This window comes from Erythrolamprus reginae, chromosome 3, assembly GCF_031021105.1.
Source record: "Erythrolamprus reginae isolate rEryReg1 chromosome 3, rEryReg1.hap1, whole genome shotgun sequence".
NCBI lineage: Eukaryota > Metazoa > Chordata > Lepidosauria > Squamata > Dipsadidae > Erythrolamprus > Erythrolamprus reginae.
This window is the reverse complement of record NC_091952.1, coordinates 206,820,690-206,847,934: the sequence shown is the minus strand read 5'-3', so window position 1 is coordinate 206,847,934 and position 27,245 is coordinate 206,820,690. Positions and strand designations below refer to the sequence as shown.

Genomic DNA, 27,245 nt, shown 5'->3' with positions numbered 1-27,245 from the left:
ACAAGTTGGCAGACTTGAATGGGGAGGCATGGTAGTAATTAGTAAGAGTTCTTTCCTATGCAGAGCTAGTAGCGGTGTATTTTGTCACCTGTGCATAGATTGCCTTCTTTACACTGCAGAGGTATCTTGTTCGCTGTTGTTAATTAAAGACAACTATTACTTCATTACATTAGACCTGAACAGAATACAGCCCAATAGAAATTTCTAGGCAACTCTTCACATTACTGTATGTGAAACAAATATTTATGTAATTGATTTATAGCCTAATACAGTGACGGCAAACCTGTAACACGCGTGCTACCTGCGGAGCCATATCTGAGGGAACACAAGGTGTTGCCCTATATCAGCTCCAGCATGCATGCGCGTGCTGGCCAGCTGATTTTCTGGCCTTTTTTTGGACCATTTTTGCTCTCCCCAGGCTTCAGGAAAGTCTCCTGAAGCCTGAGGATGGCGAAAAACAGCCCAACAGGTCAACTGGTAGCTCATTTCCAAACTTCCATTTGACCCGTTTGGCCATTTTCGCCATCCCCAGGCTTCAGGGGTCCGGAGGCTTCAGTGAAACTTGTGCACATGCGCACGGTGTGTGTGCGTTGTGGGCATGTGCAGGGGGGCAGATTAGGGATTGTGCACATGCACAAGGGAGGAACTGGATATGGGCATTCACGCTAGTGCGCACGTGCATAGACCTTTTTGGCATGCGAGCCAAAAAAGGTTTGCCATCACTGGCCTAATACATGTTACCGTAGTTGCAAAAATTGAAAAACTTTAATTTGAAGTTTCAGTGTTTTCATCACTCTATCATTCACTGCCATTTTATAAATCCCTCATTTGCAGGGAGTATCATCATGCATTCAGCAGAGACTTATAGCTTATTATGGTTTCTCAACAAGTATGTAAACAGGATGTCCTCCTTTCCAAATGTATATACAACACACATGCATATTTTCCCTACCTCTCTCTCTCTTGAACTCCCCCCAATCTACAGCTCGAATGAGAGAAATAGATTTTGCCATTATTATTATAGTAATAAGTTCAACCATCAATGATATGAGAGTTAAAGCAGTTATATATATATTAAAGCAAAAAGAAATATAAGAAAGTATGTCACATTATAAAATATACTCACTGCTGTTTAACTGACCCATTGGAATTGTGTATCTGTCACAATCATTTAACAAAGCTAATCTGGTACACAAGATACCTGTTTATAATTCATTAAAGTAATCATTTTTTCAGGTTTCTGATTGGGCCTGAAAAAAGATACCACTGCTGTAAAATATACATTAAATGTAATGAATGTCTGTGACTAGCTAGTTTTTATTTATGTTTCCTTGTTGGCATAAATTAATAAAGTCCAGTGGTGTCCAAAAGTCATTAATTATTTTTGTAAGAAAGATAAAAATAATTTCTTTGTTGTAAAGTGGAATATTGTTAATTTCTATAATGTATTGCGTATAGAATGATGTCTACTGATTATTTCTTTACTCCTATTCTTGAATTTAGGATATAAGTACTGTACTCTGAAAGGAGGCTTGTTAAGCTTGTAACTTTAATATGTACCAGTTGAATCCTAAGTTGGGGGCTTCCAGGTGTGCTGGAGACAGAGTTGGCTATGGAAGCTGTAGTTCAATATATCTGATAGGTCTTAGGCTGGAAACAGTTAATATAAAGCAGGGCTGTCAAACTCACGGCCTGTGGGCCAGATATGTCACATGCCAGCCACGTCCACACCAGTAGTGGGTTTCAAATTCCATTGTTAGCAGTTTTCTATTGGGAGTGCATGTGCATGCGTTCTGCCCATGTGCAGAAGCTTCTCCGCATACACAGAGATGTGTATCACTACTGGTTCGCCCGATCCAGGGTCAACTGGTAGCAACTAACCACTGGTCCACACCCTGTTTAGTGAAGGGGAGGAAGTTGCAATACTTCATGTGACAACGCCATGATGATGCGAGTTTGACACCTCTCCTGTAGAACTTTATAGGGTTATTGTCAAAGATTCATCAGTGAATTTTATTAATGCATTCAGCAGAATTTTAATCCAGTAAACTTTTTCTTGTGAATTCCCAGAATAATGTAACCTTATCTGCACTTAGATATAATGTGTTATGACGTATTTGTAGAACATTTTCTGAATAAAATAGCTCACAGTCATTCCAAGCTATCAGATATATTGGCTACAATGTAGATGTCATTCCCCCCCTTTCCCTTAAGTTAGTTTGATTATTTTTGCTTTGATTTATTTCAAGTACTTAAAGGGTACTTGTCCTTGTCCTTTGTGGCAGATTGTATGCCATTTCCCCAAGCCAGAAGAAGTAGTTAAGGGAAGAGACCACTAGGCTCCCCAGCACGAGTGATAAAATAAAGCTCCTTTTCTTCGACGGTTTGGGGTGGAATTTAAGGCTAACCCAGAAGAGGTGGTGGCCTGGTGCTTGCTGCTTCTAGCTCAGAGAGAGGCAATTCAGTGGAGCTGCCAGGAAGGGTGCATTTGGCGGGAGGAATGGGCTTCCTTAGCGGTCTTCCTTGCCGGGCTTGAGGAAGAGGGGAGGTGGGGATGAAGAAAAGAGTCACTGCCCTCCTCCTCTTGTGGCTCCTGCCCAGCCCTCTCTCTTCTCTCTCTCCTTCACCTCCCACACTAGTTTAGCTGTCCCAGAGAGATCCTTCTTTCAGTGGTTCATTTTCTTACCTCTAGGTGCCTATGCCAACTTTGTCCTTAAAGGCTGCTCTGGGTCTTTTGATCTTTTTCAAAAGAAAGAGACCCAAAAGAGAAAAGTGACCCTGTGAAGGGATCGAGCTTGCTGCTGAACTTGGAAGCTTAGTGGCTTCTTTTCCACCCAGCTGGAAAAACCAAAACCTGGCTTCTGTGCATGCAGAGAAAGTGGGGGGGAGGGGGGGGGAAACCTGGAATTAAAAAAAAAAAGATGGTGACGTCCACAGATTGGAACTGACAACCAGTTCCAGACATATCCGTAACATCAGCAACAGCTTGCTAAAGGTTCAGGCCTTACCAGTGAGGAACCCACCTCTGAACAATAATAAACATTTCCACTTTGGTATAGGATAAATTGAAAAAAGTGCCTGGCCATATGATATGTGACTGAAGTGACATTTTAATCTGGCAGTCTTGATAAAATAGGCTTATGTCATTAAATGAAAAGTCAATTCATAAATGTGCTTGTTTAGAAAATCCAAATACACTTCTCAATTGGCAGAAATAGTCTTCCTTGTGCATATCTAAATAGATTGGAATCTATTAGTACAATGAATGTTTTGAATACAAGTGTATGTATTCAGTGGATATTTGGTTTTAATTAATTAATTCTGATCCTCTGATTTTTCATCTGCATTGAACAGGTAGGTGATAGCTCTCCGCTAATTTCAGATGCTATAGATGTGTGCTAAATACTAGTAAACAAGTAATACTAAAACTTTTCATTGGTTGCAAGCATGTGCTGCGCATTCTGTTAGACAGAATAAATATAAACTTTTATTCTACATCAAAGGCAAATTGTTCTTCATTCTTTTATAATGCTTTGAGGCATGGAAAGTACAGTATTATTAGGGAAAGATTGAAATATAAAAACTAATACAAAATTGAAAAGTTTTCTTCTCGACCAACCTTACCAAAGTGTTTTGAATTTTAAAGAACAGCTATAGTTAATTGCTATAAAAACAACATGCTTGACAAAGAGGTTGGAGTAAACAATTTATTTGTTTATTAAGGATGACAATGCTTAAGTGAGTTATGGCTTTACATCACTGAGGCTCTTGTAATATATTTAGCCATACACATCCCACATTTAAAAATATTATAATCTACCTTCTAGACAAAGAGTTTGAAGCATATGGGATTTTTTATGATTTAGTCATGAGATTGAAGATAGTCCTGCAGGGTTGATTCTGAATTTGAGGGTTAAAATAATCATTAAGGCTTTTCTATATTAGATTTCTTAATACATTTTATTGTAAGAGACAATCTTAATAATGATTTAAAATAAATTGGCTAAAAAATGAATTTCTAAGTCTCTTTCTTCATATATTGATTGACACACTAGGGTATATTGCATTTCCCTATCGAAATGCCTATTATAAAATGGTGAAGATTCAGCACGATTTCTTAAGCATCAGAAACTCTGAATGTAATCTGAACGCAATTCAGAAATGGGCTCCAGACATATTTTGAATGTCCTTCCCACTGCAAAGGATGAATTTCTGTCCCAAAAAGTTATTAACAAATTTGAATTGAGTCTGTCAGTGAGGAACAGGTTTTCACACCATTCTCTTACTCTTCCATATTGATTCTATTTCTCCTCTTTAGCTTTGATTTTGTTTTTATGACACCAATGACAAAAGGCACTAGTTTCTTCCTCCTTCCCCTTTCTAATGTTTAGCACAGTGATGGCGAACCTTTTTTTCTTCGGGTGCATGCGCGAGTGCCCACACCCATAATTCAATGCCTAGGTAGGGTGAAAATAGCTTCCCCCACCCTGCAGAGGCCCCTTGGAGGTCTGAAGTGGCCTGTTTCCCAATTTCTGGTGGGCCCAGTAGGCTCATGTTTCAGCCTCCCCAGGCTTCAAAGGCTTCCCCGGGGAAGGTAAAATCACCCTCCCCTATCCACCAGGAGGTTCTCTGGAAGCCAAAAACACACTCCCAGAGCTTTTGTGCAAGCCAAAAATCAACTGGCCGGCACACACATGCATGTTGGAGCTGAGCTAGGGCAATGGTTCACGTGCCATCAGATATGGCTCTGCATGCCACCTATGGCACCCGTGCCATAGGTTCGCCATCACTGGTCTAGCACAATGCTTTTCGTTCAGTGCTAAGAGCCAAATATAGTTATATAGGTAGACTAATGGGGAAAGGAAGGATCTAATACTTTCATTCCAGTACTGTCATTTCAAATTACAAATATGGACCTGTTTTCTGAACCCAGTTTTAAACAAGATCAAGGTGGGAATGTTTCATCAAAAGCTATTAATGGCATAGATAAAATGGGATAAGTAGCACTTTCGGGCATAAGTACAGCTTTCTTGGTGCAGCTGTCTGGCCTCGAGTTGGTTAGGCTCAATGTAAAACCATCCTAAGACAATTTTTTAATATATTGGTATAACCCGTTGCACATTCCAGAAGACTTTCTCCGTAAGAACCTTCTATTTTAATTGTTATTAATGCATTACAACATTACAACAGTCCTTACTTTGCTTGATTATTTCTAGTACACTACTGTGCCAGTTATGTACCTGGACACTATATATTAAGCAGATGAATATTTTAGAGACTGCAGCATATTGATATTGGTAATAAAGCTCCCTCTCCAGAACTTTTATTATTATGATTGGTCACACAGTTATCCAGATGTTTAGCCTGGATTTGGCATTTTTATCCATCTATAAAGCAGTTCCTAAGGAGCTGGGATAGACAGATGTTATTGTTTGATAGGGTTAAAAGTATTATTGCAGAATGTAAGCAGTTACAAGTAAAAGCTGCCTTTTGCAATGGACTATGTGATTTTGTTAATGCCAGTCCTGTTCAAGTCGTGCTCCAGATATTTTAGAATTGAGTCACTATTGGTAGCTTTTCTTTTGAAAGCAGATATTGCTTTTCTTTTGAAAGCAGATATTATTATTATTATCATTATCACTAAGCATATACATGCCCACTTTCCACATGTGCCCAAATAATTCAGTCATAATACAGAATGATGAATGGAAATCTCCTAAGGATTAATACAGCTGTGTGAAGGATTAATACAGTGAATAATAGAAGTTAACTTCAGTAATCTCAAGTAGCTCAGCAACACAAAAACTGGTATTATGCGGTAATACATTATTTTGGACACATACTATGCTATGTCTGCTATTTTTTATCATACTAGAATGAATTACTTTAACACGATATCCACCCACCCACCCACCCTCTTTTTTTATTACTTTCCAAGCTTTGTGTAACTGATAGATACTCAATTATATGTAAAGTGACTATTAAAGAATTAGTACTCATCTAGGGGTCTAGGTCTCCTTTCCTCTTTCCTCTTGAATTTGTGTTAAAACCATTAGTGCTACAAAGAAATGTGCATTCATCAGGTATAGCAATGGAGGCCAGGGTGCATATTACAGCTTTTACTGCCTAGGAGACGTTGAAGCCCTGTTCTTAAGAACTGCCAGGCAGATTGGGAATCACGGTCACGGTTAATAGCAGCGAATTGCCAGTTCTTGATGGGTGGGTAGTCACTCTTCTCTGTGGCTGCCCCCTGGGGGAGAAGGTAGAAAAACAGAGGGAGGGAATTAGAGTGACTTTGCACAGTTGAGCAGGTTCATGCTGCTGGATCAGTGGCAGGCATTGGCAGGACTCCACTCTGGGGAGGCTCTCAGCAACATCACAGTCTCATTTTTACCAATTGGTGTTGCTATAGCCAGTGGGAGAGCAAAGAAAGGAGGGGCGATGGGATGGGGGGCAGAAAGGGGGAAATCGGAAGGCCAGGCTAAAGTAAACAACAGAAAGGTTCTTTAGATCTAAGTAGAGTACAGTGTACAACGATGGTTGAAATGCTTCGAATTGTACTGGTAAGTTGGAATTTAACTTGAAGTATGTAATTAAGGAATTGACTTGCAAATTCTTTGCATTCTCCAATGGTATAAACAGGGGGGAAGGCTAGAGAAGCAGCTGAGTTGGAGCACCCAGGCATGTGGTACTTGCTTCTGATTTTCCTTGTCCCACACATTCTACAAATCTGATGACCAGTTCTGAATTTCAAAAATGCAGAAATCAATAGAGGGTAAAAAGAGTTAGAGTTTACAGCATCTCTTTGCAAACTATAAGATCTATATAGAAGAGAAGCACAGAAAGAAGGAACAACGAAGTAGAGATGATCCACTGCTTTTACATATTAGGGTTCTGGTTTCAAACTGCAGTCTTAGGAAAGAAAGCATAAATGTTTGATGTTCTTTTTGATGCAGGGCCTTTTTTTCTCACTGTTCCCTGAGACTTTGTTATTTCTGCACTCTAGTTTCTTATTTTCCTCCCTTGTTTGAAAGCTCTCCATGTAGAGTAACATCTGTAAACTGTCATTTAAGAAATAAAAATGATGGGATAAGAATTTTTGGAAAGTAAATGTAAGAGTTACAAAACTTGTCATGGACTTGGCACCCAGGTCATCCTACTTTGGGGCCTAGACAGCTTAACTTAGATGGTATCACCTTAATTTTTTTATGGTTCTTTGGGTTTAAGAATGGCTTCTAATAATAATTTTGACTAATACAATTTTCACATGCATTCAATGCTTAACCTTAGTACAACTCCAGAGCATTCTGTGTGCATTCAGCTGTAAAGAGTGATGATTTAAGGGAATGATATGAAGAAAAAGGTCGTTCTAGAATGAACCTTTAACAAATTTCATAAAGAAAACGTATTATCTCACAAGTAGAGGGCTACACAGCTTTTCAGATTATTATTTTTTTCTGCTTGATTCAGAAAGTTGTTGAGACATAATAAGGAAAAGAAAAAGTGAATAGAAAATTGTAATCCATGAAAATTCTTTGTGAGGTTTCTGATTATTATTGCTTAAAACACTGTCCAATAACATAAGATTTTTATCTTCTCTCTTTTTGGGGGTGAAGAATTCGTTCCAACAAGAAAATGCTTTTATTGGTTGGAGGATTGCCTCCTGGACCTGACCGGCTTCCCAGCAATTTGGTTCAGTATTACGATGATGAAAAGAAGACATGGAAAATACTGACAAGTAAGCAGTTTATTTATGTTAAGCTACCTTGATGAATTTTAAAACATGGCTAATCAAATTAGGCACTTTATTGATTCTCTTCCCTGAAGAGATTTGTTTATATAGCAATGGGATTTCACAAAGGACAAATAAATTGAGATAGAGGAAGGTAATATATTTTCTGTGAATAAGCCCAAATTAAAACTGGCTTAAAATCATTTAATAATGTTTTAGCATAAACTTGTTAAGCTTTCTTTCTTACCTTCTCTAAATAAGCAGGCATTTTTAGTGCAGGGCTATGGCTACTGTCCAGTAAAACTGAATTACAAGAACAGTTATATCTGTAGGACAATTGTGTATCTGTTCATATCATAAACACTGCAGCTAATAAAGTTTGGGAAGTTTAACCTTGGCTAAATTGTGTCTAATTTATATTGTATTTTGAAATTCAAGGCACTCTGTATTGTATTCCATTCTGTATATTTTACTGTTGTGTGATTACTATATTACTCTGTATATGTGTACAATTTTAATGTTTCTATTTTCTTTAGTGGTACTCCAAGATCAGGTTATCAGCAAATGCCCTTAAGTTTTTACATCTTTACTTCCACAATTCTGTCATCTTGATTTATATTCAGTAGTTCAGTAATTAAAATAAATAAGAGTCAACCGGCATCCCTGTCTAGTCCCTTTTTGGATCGTAACAGAGTTTTTATTAAATTTCCATTGTGATATGTACTTTCTTGAAGCATAAATTGATTTCTATGAATATAAATGGATCTTATAATTACTTACTTATTGTATACATCTTCCAAAACTTTAAACAGGAAAGCCTCTGTCAAAGGCCTCTTCTGAATCTAAGACAATCAATGTGGCCAATTTTTCATTACATTGTTCCCAGTTGTTCAAAATATCCAAAGTATTTTAACATTATCCATTAAATGTCTTTTAGATAAAAATCCACATTTATTCTCATAAATAAATTCTTGTATAACTATTTTCACTCTCTCAATGAGAACCATTGTAAACAGCTTATAATCATTATTAAGTCATGATATTGGCTGATAGCTTCATGTTAAAGTCAATTCTTGTCCTTCATGAAGTATTAATACTGTATTAGCCTCTTTGCAGCTCTCTGGCATTTTTATGCTCTATAAAGTAGAATTCATCATATTTTGTAAATGTAATAAGAAAAGTATAATTCATGTATAGTCCTGGAACCTGTTTTAGTCTTTTTTATAGTTTTACAAACTTCCCTTATTGTTATAAGTCCACTTGTAATTTATTTCTTTTACTCTGCAACCCACAATAAATTTTGTGCTTTTATATGTTGATCTATTTTCTCCAAAAATTAATGCCCTTTATCTTAATTAGAATATAAATTAAATAACTTTTACCTAGCCACATTATGTGCCATTCAGCATTTCACTCTTGCAAATTTCAATATCATTTTATTTTATTTTCATAATTTGTATGTTAACCATCTCTTGGTTTATTTGCAAACTCAAAATTCTTTTGTTTTGCAAAATTCACTTTCATTTATTTTACTTTTTACATAGATAATTGCTGTAAAAGCTTAATTTGTTGAGAAATATTTATCTTCTCTGGAAACCTCTAATTCCTCTCTTGTTTTTATGTCACTCAAAGTAGTTTGTGTTTTCTCTTATCTCTTCTCTTTGAGTTTACCACCATGTTGTAAAAAGTCACCTCTATTGAGAGTTTTGCTTATATCCCAAGCCATTCTTAAATCTGTAGCTTAATTAGGATTAAGGTTAAGTACCTTAACATCTGTATTCATTTAGCTTCTTTTTACAGCCTCGGTTTTGCCTCTTTCTGTAACAGTATTTTATTTAACCTCCATCTCATAGGTAAACACAATGTGAAATCTCCATTTAAAAACCAAACTCACTGAATTAAGGACTAAAAAAAGTCTTTGTTTTGATGGATGAACATCACAAATCTTAGTAACCAAATCGATACCTATTTGAAAAGTTTTGTGTTGAATTCTCATTTTTGTACTTACACCAAGGCTAGATGAGTCTGTCTTATGGCCTTGTATCAATACAGAGTATTACTTATAGTTTCCCAACTCTTCATCTTTTTTCTTAAAGGGTAGCTGCGTCCTGAGATTTAGAAAATACTGTTTTATCAGTTACAATTTCCAAATTTACTTGGTTGTAGAATCAAAAAAATGTTTTTGGAGGATTGATTGACTGCATTTATATATCAGTTCCTTTGTGGGTAGGTTAGCTGATTTGGTCAATAAAGCTAAATTTTTCATTGTCAGAATTGCCTAAAGCTATTCAGATAAAATTATAAATGAGCACTTTTCATCCATAATTCAGATCTATACTTTAACAGCTAGACCAGTGAGATTTGAGAATTGTAAAATAAATGTTTTCCAGCAGTCTGATCCTAAGAACAATTTTATCTAAAGTCATAAAAGTAGGAACTTGAAAAAAGTACAGAATTGAAAAATACTATATAGAGGCATGTACCAATACACATTGATTGGTTAATTAAATGCCATCAAGTTGGTGTAATAACCACATAGTTACCGTAGATCTTCTCCATGGAGATTTGACTCCAATCTAACACTTCAGGTATTCTAATAGTGCAACCATTGTGGTTATAATCAAGTCTATCCACTGTCATCCCCTTTTCTTTCCTTCACATTTCTTAGTATTACAATCTCCCCCAGAGCGGGAGGTCTTCACATAATGTGGCCAGAATATTACAATTTGAGCTAGGTCATTTATGCCTTATGACTTATGTTATGTAGTCATAAAGTGAATCTGGCTTCCCGCATTGGTTTTGTATGTTGGAAGCCAGCTGGGAAGATTACAGATGTTGATAATCTGTCTCCAAGATGCTGCAACTGTCATAAATACATGGTAATGGCCAAGTATCTAAATTTTGGTCACATGATTGGTGGGATGCAGTGAGGATATAAGGGTGAGGCTTGATTGTAAGTCAGCGCTGTCCTAACAAATTGCAGTAGTTTAACCAAGAAATTGGAAGGGTATAAGTCACTATTTTCAGCACCTCCTATTCCACCAGTTGGCTGGTTCACAAAAGGACACAATGGCACGATAACCTAAGTTGCATTCCAGTTTTGATTTTAATTTTATTTAATTTTATTATTTAATTCCCTCTCCTCACTCCCCTCTTTTCTATCTCTTCTACCAGATATTACTGGCCAACATTTATTGCTTATTCTTTATATTCCACATAAGTTTTTATTTCTAAATTTATACCACATTGTTTAATATTAAATTGTTTTTCCAGGCAGAAAAGCTATTTATACTATTGTATTTGTATTATTCAACTAATAATAAAAATATAATATAAATAACACGATAAGAAAAAAATCTAACAGCAGAGGTAAATTTCCAGGATAGTAAATAGAAATGGCTGTCAATTATAGATACAGAATGGAATACAGAATAGAACACAGAACACATAATAAATTGTTGACTGCAGATTAAATGAACCGTCAGTATGTAAAATCTTGTATTAAAATGTAGTAGTAATATAAGATATTGCTTGTTTCCTGTCCAGATCAGGCATTTACTAGAGCCCACATAATTGTAATCCAGTCCAAGTCAATCCTTCTGCAGCGCTCTCCTGGCTGTAAATGGGCACCTCGCAGCCCTCACGTCGCCCATTTTCGGCCTGCCTGGCTTCCTGCGGCACTCTGAGGGCTGAAAATGGCCTGCACATCCCTCCCCCACCCCATGGACTGTTTTGACCAGCAGAGGCACCATGGGCCAGTCCTTTTATATTTCCAGGCTGGCCATGTCAGCCAGATCTAAGTCTTGAGTTTGATACCCCTGATCTAGCGTCTCTGTAGCTGAAGTTAAGTTTTCACTTAACAAGAAATGGTGGTTTGGAGACTGACAATAATTATGTAAGCTGGTTGAGTCTAAGAATTGCCTTTTGGAGGACAAGGCCCAACTTTGCCTCCTTCAAGGCAAATCTGCACATTGCAGATCTCTCTGCTATGTGAAAAATAGAATTTTAACCAAGGGATGGAGAAATTAAAATGTTTGGCTATATTTGTATGCTAAGAGAGCCAATTTCTCCTCACTTTTCTCTGATACAATTTGTAAGGAATGCAAAACTTTTAGCTTCAGTCTTCATTAATTTCAGCTTGCTAGTTCTGAACAAAAGAAACTATCATTAATCTTAGCAATTAAAAAAACAATATTAAAATTGATTTATTTTATTTTATCAAGCCCCGTTTAAGACTTTGAATGATATACCTACGCACGATACAAGAAAAGGGATTTGAAAAAGTGGAGGATATAGTTATCCTTTCTACATTCACTCTCTTCCATTTTTTTATCCAAGCTGAACTTCCCACAGTTCTGCTTATTTTGAATCAAGACAAACAGAGAGTTAAAATGGCCTAAAGAAGCAGTTCCAGAGAAGGCTTGGTAAGTTCAAGAAGAATGTATTTCATGGATGGAGTTTTACTAATTCCTTCTCATGATGAGAACAAGGCGCAAGAAGAATGTATCTTCCGTTAGCATACAGTGATGCAATCTTTAGTTAAAATATTATTTAGCTCCCAACATCTCTTTAGGTCAATTTGTATTACTCTGCAAGTTTAGAAATGTAATTTTACTATCTTTTAAATTTGACATTGATTAATTTGATTTATTTATTTTTATTTTTTATTATTATAAATTTTATTAGGAAGGGTAAATTCATATACATTATAAAAAGACAAACATGAATACACAAAAACCTTTAAAAACTAGGGATACCTAGTTCTATCTTCCCTTACATATTATCTCTTATATAACTCTACATATTATGCAGATATTTCATATCGGTATTTTTCATGCTTTCAAATTATAAATAAAGGTAATTACTTAAGTTCATAATATATAAAAGAAAAAAGATGTAAACAGAAGCAAAAGTTAAATGTAAATTACAAATGATATACATTCTGGGTTAAGTAAGTGATTCTTACCAAATCATAAGAAGTCTGGCATTTATCTATTTTTTACTTATGTATAATTTTAGCATATTTAACAAAAAATAAATGAAAAATTCTCTATATTCATTCTTATAATATCTCCTCGATGTGACGTAAAGAAAAAAATTATTTGTTCCCCTTTTTTGTTCTGTTTTGCAGCCAATTACACCATTCATCACAAATTTTGTAGAATAGATTAACCATTTGTATTAAATAGAAAGAAGACTCCGTCTTCTACAAGATTAATTTGATTTAATTTGGTAAATAGTGTTTCCTTGACTTTCGCGGGGGATGCGTTCCAAGACCACCCGCGAAAGTCAAATTTCCATGAAGTAGAGATGCGGAAGTAGTTACACTATTTTTGGCTATGAACAGTTTCGCGGGACATACCCTAACACTTTAAACCCATAAATTACAATTTCCCATTCCCTTAACAACCTTTAGATTATTACTCACCATTATTACTGGTACTCACCATTGAAGAAGATACTTAATGATCCTGATATTTATTAACATAATTATTGTTAATAATTAATTAACTATAATTTGGCGATGATGTATGATGTCACAGGTACAAAAAACCACAATGTAGAAAAAAACCTGCAAAGTGTTTTTTAATTAATATTTTTTTTAAAAACGTGGTATAGACTTTTCCCGTCTAAGTCAAGGGAACACTGTATACTGTATTCTTTCCAGACTTAGGAATTCAAGATGTTAAGGTGCTTTCAGTTTCCCATTTTAATTCAGCAGAACAGCAATGTACTCTGTTTCAAATACAGTATGATCTACACGTCCTCCTTGATCTTCAGGAAATCAGAACCTCTGCTCATTTTGTTCCATCCTTCTTCCATGGACAGGAAGGTATCCTCCTCCATGGTAGGCCATTGGTTGAAGCCATGCATTGCAAAGGCCTATGTAGTTTAAAGCCAGCCCTTTATCCGGATGGATATTAGCTCACTCTTGCCAGGAATGGCCGCGTGAGCTACACAGGCATCCACTGTAGACATTTCTAGGGTGGTTACTTGGTCTTCTTTATCACCATTTATCCACCACTATGAACTGGACAGTTATGCCTTGGCTGAAGCGTCCTTGAGACAGTTTCAGAGAGTACATTCCACCCTGGAGAGCCGGGTCCACTCTGAATCCTGCCTATAGAACCTTAAGCTTGGGTATTTCCCATGCTTGAATTCCTAAGTCGCGCACTGGAGAATGGATGTTGGTCCTACCTGAATGTCTTTTCTCAGTGCACTGGGGGAGAATCCAAACTCACCCTGCTAGTGGCCTGCTCTGGGGCTCCGGAGGGTGGTTTTTCTGCAGCAATGTACCTCTTTCACTGGATGGCTACACTTTCATTGAAAAACAAGCTCAGCTGAGCAGAGGAGGCATGGCTAAGAAAAAACTACACTCAGTCTCTGGCAAATAGAGAGAAGTCAACCCACGCAGTGCACTGATTCCCCCGCAGTGCACTGAGAAAAGACGTTCAGGTAAGACCAATGTCCAGTCCATTGCAGAAACCCTTTTATGTAATATTTGATGTTGCAGCTTATCAGCATAATTTCAACAAGCAATATATGTATAGTATGACTCAGAATTTATGTGCCTGTGAAATTGGACAGGAATGAGGGAGCATAAACATAAAGGATTAATGATTTATTGTTTTATATATAAAGATGAAAAACGTGTTGGAATTGTGTATGGAGCACATCAAATGGAACTATGATTGGGGGTAGATGCAAAAGAGAATAGTTTCCTTCCATATTTTTTTACCTCCACAGGGAAAACTAACATTTAACTTGCTTCAGTTGACTTTATTCCATAAAGTGTAAATATATCATATCTTTCGGTTTCCATATAAACTAGCATATCCAATACCATGTGGAAAATTGCAAATTGGGTGTGCTTATACTACTTTTTTGGGAGGGAAATCCTTTGTGTTGCATAATTGGTAAAATCTATGTTGCTTAAGGATTTCACTCTGGTCTTTGTAATATTGCATATTTGTGTTCTTTGTCTATGCATAGTCATTTTCAGCACCTTCCACAGAGACTTTGATAGGACTTAATAAGTTAAGATTTCCCTCCCTTGCTATCAGTTTTCTCTGATCAGCAGGAGAGCCTTTGCCTATTTTACATCAAGTGTGAAGCTGAAAATCTTTCTGCTATGCTTAATTATATTTACTCTTAATCTCTTTCATTATTTTCATTTTCATTTCACTTTGGAGAGATTGAAATGCAGGTTTTTCTGCAGTGGTTTCCCTACCCACATTCTCAAGAGTTTGGGGCTGTAAGAACTCTGGTTTGCAAAAACTCAAAAGTTCAGTTGTAAATTGCTGCTAATCCATTTCTTCTATTTGCTGTATATTTGGAAAGGCCAGTATGGGAAGGTGTGTATTTCTTACTAAAAGTCTATCAAGAAAGCAGTGATGGTATCTTGATGGTTTTTCAGCATTGCTGTGTTGCAAGCCAGTAATGTCTTAAATCAAGGTTCGACAAACCCAGGCGCCTGGTCGCCAGTGGCGCCTAGAAAATGTTGTCTGGCGCCTAGAAGGGCGCTGCGGTGCCTCTGACCTCTCCGCTCCTGCCCGATGCCGCGGTTTCTGGCGCTCTCCTGCTGGGTCCCAAAGAAGGCAGGCAGGAAGGAGACCTCCATTCTTCGCGCCTTTTTCCCGCCTTCCTTCTTTGGGGCCCAGCAGGAGAGTGCCAGAAACCGCGGCATCGAGCAGGAACCGGGAGGTCGGAGGCACCGGCACGGCAGCGCCCGCCCTGCTGAAGGTCGGAGGCACCGGCACGGCAAGTGTCCTTTGGTTGCCCGGCGGGAGGGCACTGGCGGTGGGAGCGAAGGATTTATACTCCTGGCGGTGGGAGCGGGGGGGGGGCCGCGGCTGCAGCGGCACAGGCAGTCGCGGGGAGATGGCGGGGGGAGGGGGGGCGGCTAAAGCGGCCCCGGGCACCGTTCCCTGTACGCTTTTCCAGGGGCGCGCAGGGAGCCGCGGCCACCCGCCCGCCTACCGGATTTCCCTCCGCGCGGCTGGGGAGGTGGATTCGCCGCCCCCGCCAGCCCGATCTCCCTCCAGTGGCTGGTGACGTAGTTCTACCGCCCTCGCCAGCCTGATCTCCCTCCGTGGGGGGGTGGGGGGCGACGAACCGACGACCGGGGGCTGTCCGTCCGTGTTGGGTGGTGCAGGGCAGGCACAGGCAGCCCCAGGGGAGAACAAGGGAGGGAGAGAAAGGAAAGAGAGAGTAAGGGAGGGAGAGAAAATTGAATGAAGGAGGGAGAGAAAGAAAGAGTAAGAAGCAGAAAGGATAGAGAAAAAGGAAGAGAAAGGGAGGGGGAGAAAGGAAAGAGGGAGGAAGGGGGGGAGAGAAAATTGAATGAAGGAGGGAGAGAAAGAAAGAGTAAGAAGTAGAAAGGATAGAGAAAAAGGAAGAGAAAGGGAGGGAGAGAAAGAAAGGAAAGAGAGAGAAAGGGAGAGAAAGGGAGGGAGAGAAAATTGAATGAAGGAGGGAGAGAAAGAAAGAGTAAGAAGTAGAAAGGAAAGAGGGAGGAAGGGGGAGAGAAAGAAGATATGAAGGAGGGAGAAAAAGAAAGAGAGATAGGAAGGAAAGAGGGAGAGAAAGGAATGAGAGAGAAAGGGAGGGAGAGAAAGGGAATGAAAGAGGGAGAAGGGGTGAGAGATAGAAAGGATAGACAGAAAGGGAGAGAAAGGAAAGAGAGAAAGGGAGGGAGAGGAAGGAAAGAGATGAGAGAGGAAGGAGGAGACAGAGGGGGTGAAAGCGATGTCAGGTGGAGACTCGGCAAAAAACCAAGTTTGCTTAAAAAAAATTCTGGCTCCTAAATTTTTTGGCTGGCTCCTAGATTCTGAACAACTTTGTCGACCCCTGTCTTAAATCATATATCTGTTCCAGATTGTTATATTCTGTGGAACAACTAGTTTAGCAATGGTAAATGCCATTGCCAACTCCACTGACAAACTCAGTCCAGTGATCTCTGGCATTCAGAGGAATCTTTTGATTGGTTGCTGTTTTTGAGCAAATCAAAGTAGAATAACATGAAGAAAAGGAAATGGTTCCTCTAAACATCATTTTGGGGGTTTTTTGCAATAATTTTTATTGATTTTTATTTTATTTATGCATGTTAACATGTTCAAGCAAATCAACACACATATATATATATATACACTATATATGTGTGTTTTCGTAGATTTTCACGGGTACATGTATGACGGTCTTGGTATATTCGGGTTTCTTCCCGTGTAGGATTTTGAAATTTCTGGCGACGTTTCGACGAGGTCTCACTCGTCATCTTCAGGCTGGTGTTTCTGTCCTTGTTCTAAAGCGAACACTGCGAGACACCCTGGTATATTGAAGGAACGTCACAGCTCCTTTTTGCCTCTAGGCCCAACCCAGGACCATTTCAAGGCAGTTAATTTATTCATAGCCGACAACTATAGAAACATAGAAACATAGAAGTCTGACGGCAGAAAAAGACCTCCTGGTCCATCTAGTCTGCCCTTATACTATTTTCTGTATTTTATCTTAGGATGGATATATGTTTATCCCAGGCATGTTTAAATTCAGTTACTGTGGATTTATCTACAATGTCTGCTGGAAGTTTGTTCCAAGGATCTACTACTCTTTCAGTAAAATAATATTTTCTCATGTTGCTTTTGATCTTTCCCCCAACTAACTTCAGATTGTGTCCCCTTGTTCTTGTGTTCACTTTCCTTTTAAAAACACTTCCCTCCTGGACCTTGTTTAACCCTTTAATATATTTAAATGTTTCGATCATGTCCCCCCTTTTCCTTCTGTCCTCCAGACTATACAGATTGAGTTCATTAAGTCTTTCCTGATACGTTTTATGCTTAAGACCTTCCACCATTCTTGTAGCCCGTCTTTGGACCCGTTCAATTATGTCAACATCTTTTTGTAGGTGAGGTCTCCAGAACTGAACACAGTATTCCAAATGTGGTCTCACCAGCATTCTATATAGCGGGATCACAATCTCCCTCTTCCTGCTTGTTATACCTCTAGCTATGCAGCCAAGCATCCTATATTCTGCATGTGTCTAAAACAGCTAAAAACATTTGACATATATACATATACATATATATAAATATGTAAATATAAACAATTACATTAGTGGTAATGCATTATGTAGTTTATACATTTGAACATTATTTCTCTTTGTTAGCTTTTCTTCCACATCCATCTCCTATTAATTTTTTGTCTCTTTTTTTGTCTATTCATACCATTTAACCCATATATAAGTGGTATTCTGAGTCTTTTTTGACCATTTACCTCCACTGTTAATCTGTCCATTTCTGCGCAATCATAGATTTTTTAAAAATGACTTCCTTCTCCAAGGGTATCGGGGGATCTTTCCATCATTGTGTGTAGGTGATTCTTGCTGTCCATATATGTAATGTTAAGTACTTAATATTTGGGGGGTATTGTTTCTTGACAATTCCTAACAAAAAAAAAATCAGTGTGTATTCAATTGTTTTACCAGTCATTTCCTGCAACCATTTATGAATTTTCCTCCAATATCGTTTCTGTTCGGGACACATGCACCACATGTGAAAGAAGGTGCCATCATTTTGATCATATACAGAAAAAGAAGTAGCTGACTGACTCAGCCATTCTGGTGGTTCCAACTGAGGTGCTGTCTGTGATTCTGTTGATTCCAGCAACATGTTCTACATCGCCATTCCCATTCATTTGCTTCTGCAGTGCTGAGAAAATAGGTACAGTAATCTCCTTACAGGGGGGATCGCTCTTCATTTTTATCCTTACAACAACTTCAGCTAATGTAGACTTCGATGGAAAGAAAGTGATTGCCACAAAGTCACAGGGTGAGTTTCCATGGTTGAAGGTGGACCTTACCTTGAGCAAATGCACCACATGGAATGCGTTATTTTGAGATGGCAAGACTATGGATTAATCATTTAGCATCAGATCTATTCCCACTCCTAATCCAACAATTTAAATTAGTTTAAATTAAAATTGCGAGCAGTTTTGAGTTCTCCTTTCTGGTGCTATCGTTCAGTATGAGGTAACTGGACGGGAATCTGGAGTTGTCTATGAACACCACCCAACCTACTTTTTTCTTCTTCTTAGGGCAAGGCTAGTTCGCCCAGGTTCTGTAGCTGCTTCTCATCACTGCCACTTCCATGTTGGCAGTGTTGCATAAAACCTAAATTTGTTTTATCAAACATGCTTAACTGCAGTGACAAGCCAGTATTTTTTTTGAATATTGAAGATTGTCATATTAGCTCTTATACCTTTGGTTTCTGGCAAAAAAAAGTCTATTTTTAAAGCTGGGTTTATTTAACAACTACATGATTCACTTAATGTCCTCAGTGATTCAGGTAACCATCATAAAATGGTGGTAAAATCAGATCCAGTCAACATTGTGACTTGACTTATTGCCACCATGAGTTATGATGGAAATTCCAGTCCCAGGTGTGGTAATAAGTCAAGTATTACCTGTATTCCAAATTGTGCATTGTTATCAGTTACAAACTTTGGTTTAAAGAAATTTCAAGAAAGATAATTGTTAAGTGATAAGTTCTATGCCAGTATCCTCCAGTAAATCCTGAACAAACTGGATACATCGAACAGAAATGTATTTGACTTGTATTTAAATTTCTACTTCCATAAGATGATCCCAACATTTCATGCAGAAGAAAGTTCCACATTTGTAAAGACGACTAAATATAAGTAGGAAGTGGTGCTTTCCTAGCCCATCCACTGTTTCATGTACAGGACATGCATTTTATATAAATTAGCATTAGCCATGAATAATTGGGTTATTCAGGTGAGCAACTCAAAACTTCATTGTTAGCACCTTTATCAGCATAAATTTTTGATTAATTGAACTTTAAAGCTACAAATCTGTACCCACTTTGTTGTTGTTAATTCTGAAGTTGTGTCCAACCCAACCCAAGGACAATGTTCCTCCGGGCCTTTCTGTCCTCTACAATCCTCTGGAGTCCATTTAACCTCATGCTGATATTCAGTGATACCATCCAGCCATCTCATTCAACCAAAATTATTATTATTATTATTATTATTATTATTATTATTATTATTTATTGGATTTGTATGTCACCCCTCTCTGTAGACTCAGGGCGGCTAACAACAATAATATAAAACATCATGATTAGGGAACTGGAGACTAATACATATGAAGAACGATTAGAAGAACTGGGCATGGCTAATCTAGTAAAGAGAAGAACCAGGGGGAGACGTGATAGTAGTGTTTCAATATTTGAGGGACTACCACAGAGAGGAGGGAATCAAGCTATTTTCCAAAGCACTTGAAGGCCAGACAAGGAATAATGGATGGAAACTGGTCAAGAAGAGATTCAACCTAGAAATAAGGAGGAACTTTCTGACAGTGAGAACAATCAACCAATGGAACAGCTTACCTTCGGAAGTTGTGGGAGCTTCATCATTTGAGATTTTCAAGAAGAGACTGCCATTTGTCAGAAATAGTGTAGGGCCTCCCGCATAGATCGGGGGTCTGCAACCTGTGGCTCTGGAGCTGCATGCAGCTCTTTGGGCCTTCTGCTATGGCTTCCTGTCGGGTGATCCCATCACTGACTAATCCTGCCTCTCATTCTCCCCTTCCAGTCACTCCTTGCCTAGCCTGAGAAGGTAAGGGCAATGACGGGAAGATGGAGAAATAACTGGGGCTGATTCTCCAGCGTCTAATTCTTGCTGGAGCTTCTTCCAGCTCTTGTTGGTGCTGAGTGTGCCTCGATTGCTTGGGGAGATGTGCATCCTGCTCTCTGCCCTGTGACACTGGTCTGATGCAGCCGTGACTCACTCCAGCCTCCTCAAGTGAATGCCCTCCTTCCCTGCATGCTTCTTTTCTGCACTTACACCAAGTCCAGCTGCTTGCTTGAGGTGGGTCTTCCCACTCATATGCACCCTCCCACCCTGCCACAGCCGGCATGGGAGCGTGGGAGAGACATACAGAGAGAGATGGGGGGAGAGACACAGAAAGAAACAAAGAGAGGGGGAAGAGACAGGGAGAGTTGGGGAGACAGCAGTGATGGGCTCCTACGGGTATAGTCAGGTACACAGAACCAGTAGAAAAATTTTGGGGGTTTTCCCCTTTTTTTCCCTTCTGGGCTCTTGATATGTTTTTCCTATCTCAATAAATGAGGTTGAATGTATATGAGCCATGCATGTGTGTGTGTGTACATACACATACATTTTATATAGTAGATTATGTATATTTTTGTGTGCCTGTGTGTAATATGTATGTACACATAGAGCATATATACATAGAATTAAATAGTATATTTTGGATGTTCAGTAATAGTACATAGAGAAATTGTATCTTTTGAGGCGAGGAGAGGGCAGGCACCCAAACCCAAACCCTTGACGTAAGTTAGATCAAGTTGGCCACCTTTAAGCTAGTCACATGACCTTCAAGCCACCCCCAGTCACATGATTGTCAAGCCACTCCCACCTGGTCACATGGCCGGCAAGCCACACCCACAAAATAAGCCACATCCACATTGTGGTAGTGAAAAAAATTGCAGCCCTTCACTGGGAGAGAGAGATACAGAGAGAGGGGAGACATAGGGAGTAGGACACATATACAGATATAGAGCGGGAGACATAGAGAGATACAGAGAGAGGGGAGAGGGGAGGAGAGGGAAAGATAGAAATACAAAGAGGAGGAAGGGGAGAGAAAGATACATAGAGAGAGGGGTAGAGAGGGGAGAGAGAGAGAGAGAGATATGTCAAAAGGGTTTTATGGCTCCCAGTCTTTTTTAACAACCAGTTGTCTGCCCTAATGATCGACTGGGTAGGCATAGCTAGGAGGGAGGTCATGTGACTGGATGGGAATGAGTGACGTTGAGTTGGCCATACCTACTCAGGTTTTGTGGCTTCTGATGTTTTCTTTTCTGTGGGAAATGGGTCCAAATAATTATTTAAGTGTTTAAGGTTGCCGACCCCTGGACTAGAGGATCCCTCCCAACTCTGTTAAGGTGTCCCCTTCTTCTTTTGCTCTCAATTGTTCCCAGCATTAGGCTCTTCTCCAGTGAGTCCTTCCTTGTCATTAAGTGGCGAACAGAAAAGAGTCCTAGAAGAGATCAACCTTGACTGCTCTTTAAAAGGCCAGATCCTGTACCCACTTACCTGTGAGCAAATACCAGTGAATTTAATGAAGAATATTTCCAAAGAAATATGCATAGGATTGTGAAGCAAATTAGTTTGTTTGTTTTTTAAGTTGAGTGTTGAAATTGAATAGAGAGCCAGTTTGGTCTAGCTTAAGGCACCAGGCTAGAAAACCAGGAGACCATGATTTCTAGTCTCATCTTAGCCATGAAAGGCAAGCTGGGTGACCTTGGGCCAGTTACTCCCTCTCATCCCAACTCATCTCACAGGGTTGGGTGTTGTGGAGAAAATATGTGTGTTGGATATGTTTGCTGCATTGATTTATTTATAAAAATAATAAAGGCAGAATATAAATAAATAAATAATTTTGTCTTGGGTTATCAATAGAATTCTTCAAATAAAAATCAGATACAGTACCAATGCTTATATTTTAGTTGAATTATGTAAAACCTGCGGCAGTTCGTTCAGTTTTAAAGAATAATTTAAAGTGATCAAGCCAAATTACAATTATCAAAGGATTTTGGAGGAATAGCTTTATTTGTTAGAAATGAACTAAAGTAATTGTCACCTATAAGAGACAGAGTTATTCAAAGCTGTACAGTTCTTTAAAAAAAATCCAGCCACTAAGGCAATGATGTATCACTTTTACTTTCATTATATGTTTTTAATCAGAGCGAGACTTCAGTAGACAAAGCGATGCTTTCTGCATGATCTCACTTGTTTTTGCTAAAATCCTTTGACATGATTAATTTTACTTTAATGCTTTTGTCTTGTTGTACTTGTTAAAATGATAAGGATGAACTGGGGCCAAAACCCTTGCTTTTTTACCCTACTATCAATGAACATTTTAAAAAAAGCCAATTAGATGAGAGAGAAAGAAAAAAATGGAATTAAACTGCTGTCCAAATATCAGGACACCATTAAATTTCTATTAAAAAGGAATATAATTATTTATTATTAATTTTATTACTAATGTTTCTTTTATAATATCATTTTTCTCATTTTATTACTTGCAACAAGAGAGGCTGGATTTTATATCTAGATGAACTAAATGTACTGACAAGTGGTTTGCATTGGTCGGAATGAAATTTCTGAATACCGATCTTCACACTGGTATAACTTGATGTTCTGGGATTTTTTTTAAAAAGGAGGACTATTACATAAAACATGCTTTACAGAGGCAGATAAATATTTTTGGGAATGCTTGTCTTAAGTAGTAAGGGTAAAATATTTACTGACCCCTCGCATCCTGGACACAAATTGTTTCAACTCCTACCCTCAAAACGTCGCTACAGAGTACTGCACACCAAGACAACTAGACACAAGAACAGTTTTTTCCCGAACGCCATCACTCTACTAAACAAATAATTCCCTCAAAACTGTCAGACTTTCTACTAAATCTGCACTTCTATTCTACTAGTTTTTCTCATCATTCCTATCACCCTTTTCCTCCCATGTTGACTGTATGACTGTAACTTGTTGCTTATATCCGAAGATTTTTATTAATATTGCTTCTTCATTGCTTATTTGACCCCTATGACAATCATTAAGTGTTGTATCACATGATTCTTGACAAATGTATATTTTATTTTATGTACGTTGAGAGCATATGCACCAAGACAAATTCCTTGTGTGTCCAATCACACTTGGCCAATAAAAATTCTATTCTATTCTATTCTATTCTATTCTTAGATTGTCATTCCTATTAATTTCATGCTATATGGAATGCAATGAACATTTCATGTTTTATGAAAGTTGCAAATTATTAGATGGTCAGGTTGTGACATAAATTATAAAAAATATTCAGATTAATGGCTAAAATATAGTCTAATATATTAAACAAAACTCTCCAGTTTTCTGTCAAAAATATATATTAAGAATGTAGGGACTTTTAAACCATTGCTTCAATTGAATACAGCTTCAGTCAAACTGGGATTTGGTTTCTTTTTTGGAAGCAAAGAGCTAAATTAAACTCCTTTTTGAAGTTCTGAGCTAGGTCCACATGCCAAAAGGATTCTGAATATACTTGATGCATTAGAAGGAAACTGGAACCCTGTGAAGCTCACACAGCACTGATATTACAAAAATAAATCTAGGAGCAGCATCATTATACATTCCACCTCATTTGATCAGTTGTAGCTTCTGGGTGATCTTCAGGGTCAGCCACTTGTAGAATGCATAATTCAGATGAGATTTGGAGATGACCAAGGCATTAGTGACAGGGAGCAAGGCCTCCCAGTGCAGGAAAGACTTTCACTGATTGCATTCGAGTAAGGGTGTCAAATTCAATTTCATTGAGAGCCGCATCAGGGTTGCATTTGACCTTTTGGGCGGGGCAGAGATGTGTGGCTAGGTTGAGTGTGACCAACTTAGCATCATTCATGTAGGTGGCAGCCATCCCAGGCTATGTTTTTGGCTGTGGCGGCCTCCTGCAGCGCTCTGCCAGGGAGAAGGGAGCTCGGAAGGGCTGTGTACATCCCTCTGGAGCTCCATTTTACCTGGGAGAGGCACTATGGGCCAGTCTTTTGTTGTTTCTCACAACATAGTAGCCAGAAGAGTCCGGTAGCACTTTTTAATACTAACCACTGTGATGGTTTGTGACTATGAGATGTGCACTTCAATGACTATTAGTTTTAAAAAGTGTTACCCAATTTTTTCTGACTTGGTCAGCATAGGTTAAAAGGCTCACCCACATGGTTCACAACAAAGTATAAAATGTATAGATAGCCAATTTGTATCAGATCAGTATTAACATTTAAGGTGAATATTGTTTTTATGCTGACTGATTGCTGCTTTTCTAGACCGAACTTTGGGTCTTCGGCAGGCAAAAAAATCATTAAAAGCAAAATAAACATAAAAATCGGCTTAGCTTCCTTATGACTTGAGTTCTTTTTTTCCTGGCTAAAGAACTACAAAAGAAGAAAAGAAGAATAGACTGAAAAACAAAACAAAACCCTATGGCTGTTACATAAGCCAATTTCCATTTCATGGGAAATGGCAATGAACAAGGCAAATACATGGAGCATATACTGAATACATGTTATAAATGTATCAGAGAAAACTGGTGAATATGATTTATATCTGTGTGAATCTCTGGTACTTGTTATTACATCATGTTATAAAATCTTGCACCAAAAAGCTGTGTCAAATTTCTCTAGTTACTTTGTTGCATTAGTTCCAATTCTCTCAATTTCTTTTCCAAGGATAGAAAAAGGCAAAATGTTTTAACTTTGTTTCTACATTTTGCTCATTTATACTGTATCCTGGGTCTGTGCTATGTTTCAGATTTGAGCTTCAAAAAATCCTTCGTGGGAGCACAAACCTAGCAACCTATTACAGACAAGGGCACATTTGTTTGTTGTAGCATCTTTCATTCCAAACAATATTTTAGAGACTGACTTTTAAGTACTGCACAACCCAGGTTTACACCTGCAAGGGGGAGCACTCCTGTGGCAACCTTTTATAACCCAGTGTCTTCATATGGATTGAATTTCAATTCCCCAAATTTCTAGCCTGCACAACCACTGTCAAGCAAATTGCTAGTGGCACTAGGAAGTGCTATAATTTGCTGGCAAATTAAAAGCTTTCCCAACAGACTGCTATTGTTGGAGAACATCAGAAAATAATACCAGGCAATTGGAAATAGAGTGCTGCAGACACACATTTTCATTAGAGGTCAGACACAAAGTTAGAAGTGCACAGTTCATGGCTGCTATACTCAAACTGATTGCTCATCTTTTAGTGCTGACATCAAATTCAAATTCTGTGCTCTTCTTTCATGTGATCTCTATTAGAAACTCAAATGCACCTGGATTATAAAAATAGATAAGAAGGCACAATTAGATAAATAAGTAACATGTACCAGTACAGTGGTACCTCTACCTAAGAACGCCTCTACTTAAGAACTTTTCTAGATAAGAACCGGGTGTTCAAGATTTTTTTTGCCTCTTCTCAAGAACCATTTTCTACTTAAGAACCCGAACTCGGAAAAATTTCCCAGGAAATTTGAGAGTGGCATGAAGGCCCGGCCAATTTCCTGCCATTCCCCCTTTAATCCTGGCTATCTCGGGCTTTTCTGGGCTGCCAGAGGAGCCTTTTGGTGGCGCTTAAGGAGGCTTTGGCAGTCCAGAGCAAACAAAGCATTTTCCTTTCTCTGGGTGCTTGGAGAGGGAATAAATCTCTACCAGCGCCCAAAAAAAAGAAACGCTCCCTTCGCTCTGGGCAGCCCAAAGTGAACAGAGCATTTTCCTTTCTCTAGATGCTTGGAGAGGGAATAAACCACTTCACTGTGGTGACTCCCTCGTGCTGTTTGCCATACACCCAGTGTGAGGTTGCCTCCCAGAGCGTCTGGGCATGGAAAGGCAAAAGAGGGTGCTTTGCTCTGGCTCAGTGATTTTCAACCTTTTTTGAGCCGTGGCACATTTTTTACATTTACAAAACCATGGGGCACATTGAGTGGGGATGGGGGGGCGGCTTAAAAAAGTTTGGACAAAAAAATTCTCTCTCTCTCTCTTCCTCCCTTTCACTCTATTTCTCTCTCCCTCCCTCCCTCTTTCTCTCTCTTTCTCTTTTTTCTCTCTCCCTCCTTCCCTCTTTCTTTCTTTCTTTCTTTTTTCCTCTTTTTTGCTCTCTTTCTCTCTCCCTCCCTACCTCCCTCTATATCTTTCTCCCACCTTCCCTCCCTCTCTCTCTTTCTTTCTTTCTCTTTCTCTCTTGTTCTCTCTCTCTCTCTCTTCCTTCCTTTCTTTCTCTCTCTCTTGTTCTCTTTCTTTTTCCCTCTCTTGCTTTCTCTCTTGCTTTATTTCTCTCTCTCTCTCTCTTTCTCTCTCTGTTTTCTTTCTCTCTCTCTCTCTCTTGCTTGCTTTCACTCTCTCTTGCTCTTCCTCTCTCTCTCTCTCTTTCTCTCTCTCTTGCTTTCTCTCTCTCTTTCTCTCTCTCTCTCTTTCTCTCTCTCTCTCTCTTGTTTTCTTTCTCTCTCTGAGCTTCGCGGCACACCTGACCATGTCTCACGGCACACTAGTGTGCCGCGGCACACTGGTTGAAAAACACTGCTCTGGCTGGATCAACTCGGCTTCAGCCAAACCGAGGAGTCACCACAGTGAAGGAAAGGCACTGGCTACAAAGCGAGCGAGCAAGAGGAGAGGGGAGCCCTTCAGCATGGGAAGGAAGAGGAAGCAGGAAGCAGCAGCAGTCGCCTTTCGATCAAAGGAGAGGGAGGTTCCCCCCTCTTGCCCACCTGGGTTTCTCTCTCTGGTGCAGTGTATGGAAGGCAGCTTCGTGCCGGGTGTATGGGAGGCGTGTGCTCTTCCTCGCTGCCTCAGAGTCCCTCTTTTTTTAAAAAAAAAGCCTTAAAGTTTTGGAGTTTTTTTATTACCCTCCCCTCCCCTCCTTCTTTTAACAGCGA

General features: G+C 38.9%; 1 protein-coding gene across 2 annotated transcripts in view; it reads left to right on the top strand.

The window, feature by feature from the left end:
• KLHL14 (kelch like family member 14) overlaps window positions 1-27,245 on the top strand; it is an 82,838-nt gene that overhangs the window by 14,933 nt on the left and 40,660 nt on the right. For both annotated transcript variants that reach the window (XM_070747702.1, XM_070747703.1), the window contains exon 3: window positions 7,617-7,738. In XM_070747702.1, the coding sequence (XP_070603803.1) occupies window positions 7,617-7,738 (122 nt within the window). The remainder of the gene's footprint in view (window positions 1-7,616; window positions 7,739-27,245) is intronic.